A 12810-nucleotide genomic window follows, 5' to 3' on the forward strand; every position below is an offset into this window, starting at 1 on the left:
ATATGTAAGCATGTTTATAAATATATATATCATCATCTATATATATATATATATATATATATATATATATATGTGTGTGTTTATGTATGTATATGTACTTATATGTGTATATGCATGCGTGTTTATATATATATATATCTATGTGTTTATGTATGTATGTATGCATGTACATGTGTGTGTGTGTGTGTGTGTGTGTGTGTGTGTGTGTGTGTGTGTGTGTGTGTGTGTGTGTGTGTGTGTGTTTGATCTCATGATCTTTATTGTCAATTGTTTGTGATGATAAAATATTTATATTAAGGAATTTCATTTTGATTGATAAGGCAGAGATAAGCAACCTAACACCTTTTTCACCTCTAACTACACCAACGGTTCTCAACCAGGGTCCATGTAAGATTTTTTGGGTCCACATAAGAAAAGAGTAAATTGTATTTTAAGGGCTCTTAAAAAATATTTTGCTTTAGATGTATGTTTTGGTATGTATTGCAAGACCTATGCAAGTTAATGTGTGAAAAACAAAATAAGAACTTTGATAAAACTAGTTTTTAAATATCGAATGACTATGGGGGGTCCACCAGAATAAATTAGTAATCAAAGGGGTTCATCGATAAAAAAAAATCACCAGCGCCAACACCGATAACTGTACAAGCACCACTATGGAGGTGCTTCCATGTGGTCACTGGACACCAAGTAAAAATCTTTCATGAGTCATAAACTATCATTGTCTGTAATAAAATACACATTTTATATTGTTGTCTATATTTATAAAAAAAAATGTGATGTCATGGCCTGAATGCTTTGTCGTAGATCCACTTGGTTGGAGCTGACTTGGAGCCAGACTCTGTGGGGTCCTCCACTGGACAATATAGGTTTCAAATTTTGGCACAAGGTCAGTAATTTCAGGGGAGTGAGTAAGTCAATTACATTGACCCTCCAAGGATTAACTGGTACTTATTTTACCGACCCTGAAAGAATGAAAGGCAAAGCTGACCTCAGCAGAATTTGAACTCAGAATGGCAAGACAGAAACAATGCTTTTTAGAAATATTACATCATGGTGAGCTGGCAGAAACGTTAGCACGTCGGGTGAAATGCTTAGCGGTATTTCATCTGCCGTTATGTTCTGAGTTCAAATTCCGCTGACTTTGCCTTTCATCCTTTCAGGGTCGATAAATTAAGTACCAGTTATGCACTGGGGTCGATGTAATTGACTTAATCCCTTTGTCTGTCCTTGTTTGTCCCCTCTATGTTTAGCCTCTTGTGGGTAATAAAGAAATAAGAAATAATACATTTCTAAATCTCTCACAGAGATTTATTCAGTAGTGATATGATGAAGTACTTGTATGCTGTCAACATAATGTTGACAGTCCCATGAAGGGAATAATACTACTGTTGTTTAGACCTAGGAAGCTGCACCACTTCCTGTCGGCCTTGACACATTTGAAAAAATGCTGTGAAGCGTTTTTGCCAATGCGCTAAGGATTCTGCCGGCTTGCCACTTTCCCACTGGTCATTATTGACCATACACCTATACATCTATACACTGGTCTGGACAAGTGTTTTCAGGAAGACTAGTTGCTATCCCTCTCAATGCCACCCGTGCCATTGATGTTAATCCAAGAGAAAGACTGCTGTCTTTGGGGCAGATACATCTCGGCACCAGTATTGTCATTGCATCACACATCTTACCTGACCCTCTGGACCGAGATTTCTTTATTAACCTCAAAATGATGAAAGACAAAGTGGATCTTGGTGGGATCTGGACACAGAGCAAAGGGAAGGAACAAATATTGTGAGTCGTTCTATCTAAGACTCAAATGACTCAGTCCATTCCCTGCCAGACTCTTCTTCTTCTACTACTACTACTACTACTACTACTCCTACTAGTGGTAGTAGTGGTAGTAGTATCATCAGTATCACCATCATAAATACACACGTGCAAACACATATTCAGCATTAGCAAGGAAAACAGAATGCCTGCATGCTTACATATAAACATACATACATACACTAGTGTAGCTAGAGTGTGTGCCGCCCGGGGCAGTCCTTCTGTTTGCTGCCCTTGGACCCTGCCAAAAAACACGTTGCCTACAGCAGACCCAAAAGTGGTGCCCCTTTAAAAGTGCCACCCAAGGTGGACTGCCCCTATGGTCCCCCACCTCAGCTACAGCAGTACATAAATACATACATACAAGCATACATATATATATATATATATATATATATATATATATATATATATATTGGTCGATGCCAGTACTGCCTGACTAGTCCCATGCCGGTGGCACATAAAAAGCACCCACTACATTCTTGGAGTGGTTGGCGTTAGGAAGGGCATCCAGCTGTAGAAACATTGCCAGATTGGATTGGAGCCTGGTGCAGCCTCCTGGCTCACCAGCCCTCAGTCAAACCGTCCAACCCATGCCAGCATGGAAAACAAACGTTAAATGATGATGATGATGATACAGGCACAGGTGTAGGTGTTGTAAGAAGTTTGTTTCCCAACCAAATGGTTCTGGGTTCAGTCCCACTGTGTGACACCTTGGGCAAATGTCTTCTACTACAGCCTAAGGCCAACCAAATTCATGTGAATGGATATGATTGATGGAGACTGAAAGAAGCCTGTTGTATATATGTATGTGCGTGTGTGTGTTTGTTCCCTGCCATTGCTTGACAACTGGTGATTGTGTGTTTATGTGTCCATAACTTAGCGGTTTGGCAAGAGAGACCAATAGAATAAGTACTTGCTTAATAAAAGATAGCATAGCAACTGGAGTCTATCCATTTGAATAGAATTCTCCAAGGTGGTGCCCCTGCATGACCTTAGTTTAATGACTGAAACAAGCAAATGATAAAAGTAAAATGATGTAATAAGCTATCTATGGATCATACCCAATGTAAATAGATTGTTGAAAGGTGAAGTTACTGCTGTGTTCACTCAGACAAAACATCTATTATAGATCTGCAGTGTTTAAAGACACAATATACAGCAGAGGTGGGGACAAAAAAAGACCATCCCAACAGTGGTTAGCAAGAATCTATTATATTTTTGGGCCTAATTGGGCCTTATTAATAATGTGTATTGACAACCATTAGTAACATACCTAGAAGAAATTTTTTGTTACCTCTGATATACAGGAAGTAGTCAGTAATATATTTATTGGTATTGCGAATACCCGCTCAATTAGGATAAAATGCGTCTTACATTCTTGCTAGCTACTGTTGAGATGATTTTCATCTCCTTTTCATATATATTTGTCTTTATTGCCCAAATAGAGGGGACAAACAAGGACAGACAAAGGGATTAAGTCGATTACATCGACCCCAGTGCGTAACTGGTACTTAATTTATCGACCCCGAAAGGATGAAAGGCAGCGTCGACCTCGGCGGAATTTGAACTCAGAGCGTAATGGCAGACGAAATAATGCTAAGCATTTTGCCCAGCGTGCTAACGTTTCTGCCAGCTCACCACCTTCCTTTTCATATATATTATGCTTTTTAAGACAAGCCATTCATAAACGAATATTTCAGTAAATTTGCCTTTCAATGATGCATTTACATTAAATATGATACACAGATAGCTATTTTTATTTAATATGGCTTCTGTTACGTATACGGATATTATTCAGTTGGTCATTCACAATACCAGTGAATGTTTTATTCAATGTTTCATGTATATTGAATGTGACAAATCTCATCTAAACATATAATTGACTTTGAGTACACACTATTGATGAGGCTCAATGAAGCAGAAATACATATAGCATTCTCATTAGCTGTGGCTGCAATGGTTTTCATCTCCTTCCAATATATACTCTTTTACTTGTTTCAGGCATTTGATTGTGGCCATGCTGGAGCACCACCTTTACTTGAACAAATTGACCCTAGGACCTATTCTTTGTAAGCCTAGTACTTATTCTATCGGTCTCTTTTACTGAACTGCTAATTTATGGGGATGTAAACACACCAACATTGATTATCAAGCAATGGTAGGGGAACAAACACAAACAGACAAACATATATAGACATATATATATGGCCACCAGTGCGTAACTGGTACTTATTTGGTTCCAGCATTCCTGCCACTTTGGGCATCTGGCCTGGAAGTCGTCTTCCATAATAAGCAAATCGAGGACCGACTGTGATTTGGTCCGGATCTTGACAACGGTGTTAAAACAGCAACCTTTGAGCTGCATTTTCATCTTGGAGCAAAGAAATGGAAGTCTGCAGATGCCAAATCTGGAGAATAGGATGGGTGCGGAAACGATGCCATGTTGATGTTGGTGAGAAACTCATGAGTGAGGAGAGCTTGGTGGAAAATCTAATTCTTTGTGCTCCACAGATCTGGTTGCTTTTGTCGAATGTCTTCCCTCAAATGTTTCAAAACATGGCAGCAGAACTCTTGACCGACCCTGGGGAACGAATTCTCAATGCACAATACCACAGATGTCAAAACAAAGGGACGAACACGCTCTTGACCGAGCTGCAGATATTCTTCTACTTTTGAAGAGTCAGTGTCGCTTGAAACATTGCATACAACCCATTACCTCATTGCCATAAGCTTGCTGAAGCATGCTCAGTGCAGCAGTCTTCCATGTTGGCTCTTTGATCCTATCCACGACAAAATTGCAGACTATAGCATACACGTGATTACAAAAACAGAAATTTCACTAACCGTAAGGTAAACACAGTACAGTTACTTTGACGCACTGCCGCATCAAGGTCATTGCTAGCTCTTGCTGTGCACACACAAATGGGTGCTACCCTCTATTCTAATACGGATATTTGTTCTGTAGTAGGGACACACCTTCGTCTCTCTTACTATTAGAAATGCAGTGAACCATTGACTGGTTTAGAACTTGTTATAACAATACAAATCAAAGGCATAGACAGGTTCTAGAGTTAGCAAGAGCAATCACATAAAGAAAGTGCCATGATGCATACCAAACAATCTTCAACTCATTTCTCTTAATTTATGCAAAATATTTCATTAGTTATAATGTATGTAATTGTATTCTGCATTCATTAATTTCATGTTTCAGTAACAATGTCATTATGTACGAAAATTACAATTACTGATATAAGGTAATTAATTAGTTAAAAGAAATTATTGAAATAGCACCAGTTTTGAAAAATATGCCAAGTGGGACTGACTGCCTCCTTTGCTCCTCCATTAGCTGTGCCACTGATGCTAATTATTCATAAATTACAGTATGAAACAAGAATGAATAATTGAGCTTTCATTAGAATTGAAAATGTTTATTAATTAACATACTAATATGAATTACAAGTACATTAACACAGAGTACATTATAATGGGATATAAATTGTTTAATTTTGCTTAAAATCACATATGGTGACTCATTATATACACATATGCTGAATAAATTGTTTATTAAGTCTTAAACTAACTAAACTATTTTTAGTAATTGAAATGATAATAAAAAACCTGTTTTAGCACAGATTTATTTCGTATTTTATACACTGCCTTCTCAGTTGTTACACGCTTCTTTTATTACTCAGTTTTTTTTAGTTCATTATGATATATGGTTTGCATGAATATGTTTGTGTATTTCTTTACATATTAAACTATTAGTAGCGCTTAAATACAAGTATTGTGACCTTTAAATAAATATTTATCTCTCACCAAATAGAGGACTTTTTTTGTTGAATTTTCTATCATGGAACACTACATTATATATCATCATCATCATCGTCGCTTAACATCTGCCTTCCATGGGTGAGATAGTTTCACAAGAGCTGGCCAGGCAGAAGCCTGTACCAGAATTCTGTGAATGCTTTGGCAGGATTTTTACAGCTGGATGCCCTTCCTATCACCAACCACTCTGTAGAGTGGACTTAGTGCTTTTTATGTGGCACAAACACAGGCGAGGTCAGTTTTAGCAAGGTTGTTACAATTGGATGCCCTTCCTAACACCAACCACTTTACAGTGTGGACTGGGTGCTTTTAAGTGGCACCTGCACTGACAGGGTCACCAAGTACCTTGCAAGACAAAAATAAAAAAAACTTTCAAGAAGGGAAAGGGCATTGGAGGAGGTGATCTTGTGTCAGATGGTGAAGGGTTATAGTGAAGTAGAAACAGATAGCTTAATGTAGAGGAAGCACAAGGTGAGAGAGAGAGAGAGAGAGACAGACAGACAGACAGAGAGATCGAGAATGAAGACAGCAACATTGATCATGTTTGGATAGTGCTTTTTATGTGGTACGGGGGCCAGTCAGTGGGTTTGGATGGTGCTTTTTATGTGCCACCGGTCGGGGGTGTGGGTGTTTTTAGAAATTGAGAAGCAATTAATTTTTTTAAGGTTTAGTTAGAAAGAAGGGGCAGGCCCATGGGATTACTATGGATTATGTCTGTCTGAGTGTATTTGATAAGAAAAATCAGGTAGAAGGGGCAGTTATTAAAACCTTAACATGACCATCCAGATGAGTAAAACTGAGATGATTAATGCTCATTTTGAGTTGTTTTTATTTAATGTCTGAAGAAAAGATGCGGGTTTGAAGAAAATAATGTGTATATACAGAGAAGGAAAGAGGGAGAGGGGAGAGAGAAAAGGAGGGGGAAGAGAAAAGGGAGAGGGAAGAGAGAAAAGGAGGGGGAAGAGAGAAGGGAGAGAAAGAAATACTAAATAACATAATAAATATAAATACTTACTTAGGATCAACAAATTGTTTTGTCATCTGTTTATCAGGAAATGTAACAAATATTTCCTTCTTTGGAATTGGCGGAAGCATTGATTTGGTTTGGGTTGTGGGAGGATATTGTTGGTTTTCTGTTGGTGCCTTTTCCTTCATATCTACTTTTAAGGCCCTTGCCACTGTAGATGGTGAGGGGGGCTGTTTTACCCCCAGAGGCAGCGCCAGAGGAGTTTTCGGTGATCTTGGTGCTCTTTTGGTCGGTGTGTTACTGTCAACATGTTTCAATGGTGTCTTCACTTGGAAACTGTTGTCTACATTCTCAGGGTTGTATTGTCCCTGCGGTTCAGCTCTTGCACTTGAAGAGCTGTAGCTATTACGACAGAAGTTGTGCCTTTGTTCTTGGTTGCTGTACTCGGTGGAGTATGCTGTCATGTGGTTTCCTTGTTGGGGTTGGGCATTGTTGTGACCTTGTAAGTGTTGAGTGCCCATTTGAGGCACATTAGGGGAGTAACCCTCAAACTGATTATTGCCATTTTGCATAGGGTATGAGCTGTAATCACCAGTTGAATATTGCTCCATTTTTGTAGGAGAATAGGCACTGTAACCCTGAGCATTGAAGTTTGTGGCTTTCTGGTCAAGACCTTTCATATTTTGATTTGAATTAATTCTTTGTTGGTGTGGGGAATGGCCGGTTCCAATGGACTGTGTACCCATGTGAGGAGAAGGTGTGCGATGATACTTGTTTGCTGTATACTGTGCCTTTGTTGAAGAAGGCATGTTACTTGTAGGAGAATGCTGCATGTGTCTGCCTGGTGAAGAAGGAATCTGGGACAGAGGAGACCCAGTACCAGGTACTCTTGGGGAATTTGTCACATTTGCAGAAGGCTGTGACATGGGAAGATCTTCAGTATAAGCATAGGGATACTCTTGTTCTTGCATTGGAGTGTCATAATATTCTGGAGGATATCTCTGGTCAACAACTGGTGGCATATCCCTACCATATCCATCGTGTTCTTGCATATAATCTTCATTGTTTACATTCCTTGGTGATGTGGAACCTTTTCGAGTTCGAGACCTGCTTCTGTGAGACCCAGGAGAATGTTGCATTGCAGCATTCCTGTTTGATTGGTGAGTATAGGGGCTGTTATCTAAGTCTGAATCTCTTTGGGGGTTTTCTGTTTGGTAGAAATCATTGGCACTTGGAGGATAACCTCCTGATCCTTGGTTTGAACCTGGAGTACCATAATTCTGAGCCGAGTGTGGAGATTGCCGACCATGTAGTTGAGTGTGGTCAGTTGGTAAACTAGGACGCCTGTGGCCATGTGACTGCTGTGGAGAGTTATAATAATTATCAGGCTGGTTGTATTCTTCCTCATACATACAATGGTCATATTGTTCTTGTTGAAAGGTGGGTTCCCTCTCAGTTTCATGTGGGTAATATTGGTCAGATTGCTGATAAGGCACAGGATTTTGTTGAGGGGAACCGCCGGGCTTTTGACCATGATGTACAGAAGAGGCATGTGGACTATATTGAGGCTGATGTGAGGTAGTGTTCAAATTTGTGTGTTTGGGAGATGGTGAGTTGGTGTGACTGTGTGGAGTTTGCAAAGAAGAAGGATAGGGTTGGGAAGGTGCTTGGTGCTTTGGAGATGGATAAGCATCCCTAGTTAAAGTTTGTGATACCAGTTTTGAGTGGGGGGGAGAGCTTGGACGTGGGGGTGGTGATGAAGGAGTGGCCATATGTTGCGGGGAACGATTATAAAAATCAGGATTGGGTTGAGGGCTTTGTGATTGAGGAATATTTTTTGGAACATCATCAGGTAAGGAGATCTGAGGTGAAATATTTGTAGGGCTTCCCTGGCTCCGTTGATATAAATGGTTATCAGGCAGTGGGGTGGAAGAGCCATTCAAATTTCCTCTGGGACCAGTTTCAGGGTCTTTTACCAGGCCAGTTTGAATGGGTTGGGGTTTGTTTGACTGGTTTGTTGTTTGGCCCTTGTTTGATGCTGAAGTATATTCAGCTTTACTTTCAGGGGTCTGATTTCTGTTTGGATCTGTTAACATTTGGTTTTGTGGCAAAGAAGTGGGTTTTCCTGCAACAGGAGCTGGTGTGGTCTTTAGAGATGGTTTGCTGGGAGTTCCATTTTCTCGTCTTGGGGATGATTTTTTCACCTTTCCCTTCATCACGATTACTGAACCCTTTTTAGGGGAAAGGGATTTTCTGAAAAAGGAAAAAATAAAAATAAATAAATAAACAAGGAGTTGCATTATTTCACATGGAGATAATTTGTTACAAAATAACATTTAGGAAATAAGATCTTTATGAAATTGGAAGTATAAAATATGAAATAAGAAAATCTGAGAAGCTCAGAGATTCAATGAGGGCCCAGGGTTGTAGTTTCAACACCCAACTAACATATTGTGGAATATACGTATATAAAACATAGAGATGTATGTATGCAGTGGAAAACTTGGTCTAAAAATATTGGTTGCCAGGAGACTAAGGGGTCCTACCCACAACTACAAAAGGGGCCCACCTGCAACTACAATGCTATCATTTAATTGTTTTTTTTTGTTTTGTTAAAGGTATTCTTTTTAACTGTCTACAAACACAGCCAGGCTGAAATAATTAATGCATTCTTCCAGGAGTGAATAAAATATTCTGAAACTTGGAGGGATGGGCCCCTTAGATACTAACATGGGACCCCATATATGGATTCTAATGGCACAGAGGCTCACTTGCCATTGGGCAAGCTGGCAACCTGGCCAGTCCACGATTGTATGTATGTATGTTTGTATCTATTTATACATATACATACATACATATATATATATATATATATGTATATATATATAGACGGTTTAGATATAGATTCAAGGTTGAATATGGTACTTATGCGTAGGCACCCGAATATCGCATCTCAAAAGGATAGGTGATTAAAATCAAAAAATAAGCAACACGGATTTCAAAGGTGATTGCAGTACGCACGTTTCATGCTACTTCAATTTATTTAAGTAGTGCTAGCATTACTTTAAATGCAATATGAAGAGCAATCTTCAGCTGCACGAAAATGCAGAAAAAATTACTGTAGAAAAGACATTATAAATGTGGCAACATTTCAAATCCAAGTGGGAGAGAGAATACATATATATATATATACACATATGTATATATACATGTATATACATATATTTGCATACGTATGTATATACATATATGTATATATATGTGTGTGTGTGTGTGTATGCATGTGTGGGTGTATATGTGCATGCATGCGTGTGTGTGTGTATGTGCATGCATGTGCATGTGTGTGATAGAAACAATGTTCTCTTTTAGTTTGATGCAAATTTCAATAAGGTTACTGCTAATCTAGTTATTTAACCCTTGGTGAATCTTAATCAAGCATGTTTTGATCAAAGACATTCCAGCCTATCTTTTTTAAAGGAGTGTCTACCAATTCCTTATGTAATATATAACCTTTCACTTCTGGTGTCTTTCGAGTTGTGGAGCATCCTGATGAGGGGAGTGTCTGGTTCATTTAAAATATGAAATTCATCTCATATTAACTGACATGCCTCCGAAACGGCCCGTCGATGAAACTTTTAGATCCATTGAACATTGTCTCTAACTTTAGTACGTCCGTATAATGCTTTAAAATGTCTGACTCTCTACTTAGCACACACTTTGTGTTGTAACTTGAAATCTTTAGTCCTTGTAACATATCCTATGAACTTATAATTTACAATATCCTATTTCATATCGACGTATTGTATTTTAAAATGCCTATGTATTCATAAATGTTTTTTTATATATTTTTAAATATCTAAGTATTTTTAAATATTCTAAGTGCTTGTATTCTGACCTCTAAATTTTTATTCCTCTATAGGGTTAGGGTTAGGGTTAGGGTTAGGTTTATATAACTCACTATGTTTTATATAATATTGACATTTTTATATCTTATTATATGTATCTTTTGTACTTATTTTACTTACATATTTTAAAAAATGCTTATGTATTTATAAATGTTTTTAGATATTTTTAGATATTTGCGGGCTTATAAAAATCTGTATATGTCTATATGCTTGTATGTCATTAATACTTCTATTAAGTTGAGCTTTATGTTGCTTTATTAATGTCGAAGTAAGAGTACATATATATTGAATATTCTGCTGGATAATAGGTTATGTTCCTCTAGTTTTCCACTCGTATTGCTTCCACTGAAATTATATATATATATATATATATATATATATATATATATATATATATATATATATCAAAATAAGCAACAAGGATATCCAGAGGTAATGCAGTATGATTGTTTCAAGCAACTCCATTTAATTGAACAATGCAATCATTACATCAATTTAAATGCAGAGCAATCCTCAGCTGTACAAAGACATAGAATTTAATTAAATTAAAACAGATGGACACATTAGTATAATTTTACCTAAAATCTCTAAGGTAAGGAGATAGGCAAAGAACATGCTGCCTTCATCCACTATGATTTCTGCTGGGTGATGAGTGTGTCTCTAGACTTCTTCAGAGGGTCTAAGTGGTTAGGAGGGTCAATACATATAATCAACAGTTAACAATAGGTACAGTGTATTTGTCATTATTGTAAAGGGCAGAAAAAGAATAGGAGCAAACATGAGGCTGTGAGAGAAGTACTTGCTCCTATTCTTCTTCTGAAGAGATGGAGATGGCATGGAGGATTTTGCTGCCTCTTGGCAGAAACGACTGTAAGGAACTGATCTTTTGCTCTCTTCTGTAATATTAATACATGTGTGTGAACACATAGTTACAACATGTGTATGACACACTGGAATATCTACCGGTTAATGTATGTCATTTTTGTATCTTCTTCATTTTCTTTTTTGCCGTATGAATTAAGGGTAAACCACTTTTTACCCCCGACCATATATAACACTCAATTGCAAGATTGCCACGCAATAACCAGCATTTGAGTATGAATAATTGGGTACACTACCAGCAGTATATTGGATAGGTACTATCCCTTAGGTGGTTGGTTTCCCAACCTCTCTCACACAAATATATATATATATATATATATTTATTTATTTATTTATTTATGTGTTTCAGCCTAGTGGCTGCGGTCAGGGACAAAATCCAAAATTACAGGTAAAAAACTCAATTAAAATCAATTTATAAAAAATTAATATTAAATTGAGCCTTATAGATAAAGTATATATAAAATATATAGTTTTAGGGAAAATAACCAATTTTCAAGAACTCATCGATGAAAATCCACTATCACATATAGAAAAATTAATAATTAAAAGCACAATAAATGAGTATAATATAAAGTAAAGTAAATATCATAAGATAAATATAATATTATATTTATTAATAATTAAATAATTAAAATTAATAATTAAAAGCACAATAAATGAGTATAATATAAAGTAAAGTAAATATCATAAGATAAATATAATATTATATTTATCTTATGATATTTACTTTACTTTATATTATACTCATTTATTGCGCTTTTAATTATTAATTTTTCTATATGTGATAGTGGATTTTCATCGATGAGTTCTTGAAACTTGGTTATTTTCCCTAAAACTATATATTATATATATATATATATATATATATATATATATATATATATATATATATTTAAATATATATATAAACATATATATGTATAAATATATATATATAAATATATAAATATATATATATAAATATATATAAATATACATATAAATATATATATAAATATATATATGCATATATATAAATAAATATCATCATCATCATCATCATCATCATCGTTTAACGTCCGCTTTCCATGCTAGCATGGGTTGGACGATTTGACTGAGGACTGGTGAAACCGGATGGCAACACCAGGCTCCAATCTGATCTGGCAGAGTTTCTACAGCTGGATGCCCTTCCTAACGCCAACCACTCCGAGAGTGTAGATCACATATGTATAAATATATATAAATATAAATATATATATATATATATATATATAAATATATATATATATATAAATATAAATATATATAAATATAAACATAAATACAAATATAAATATAAATATATATATATATATATATATATAAATGTATGTATATATACATATACAGACAGGCGTACATGAATGCATGCATTCAAATAAG

At 36.4% G+C, this 12810-nt stretch overlaps 1 protein-coding gene across 24 annotated transcripts in view; it reads right to left on the minus strand.

The window, feature by feature from the left end:
* Nucleotides 1–12810, minus strand: part of LOC106877933 (uncharacterized) — a 266382-nt gene that overhangs the window by 136561 nt on the left and 117011 nt on the right. For all 24 annotated transcript variants that reach the window (XM_089351599.1, XM_089351593.1, XM_089351601.1 and 21 more), the window contains one exon: nucleotides 6671–8875. In XM_089351599.1, coding sequence (XP_089207725.1) covers nucleotides 6671–8838 — 2168 coding nt within the window. In that variant the 5' untranslated portion in view covers nucleotides 8839–8875. The remainder of the gene's footprint in view (nucleotides 1–6670; nucleotides 8876–12810) is intronic.

Source organism: Octopus bimaculoides, chromosome 4, assembly GCF_046866305.1.
Source record: "Octopus bimaculoides isolate indiv1 chromosome 4, ASM4686630v1, whole genome shotgun sequence".
In the NCBI taxonomy this organism is placed as follows: Eukaryota; Metazoa; Mollusca; class Cephalopoda; order Octopoda; family Octopodidae; genus Octopus; species Octopus bimaculoides.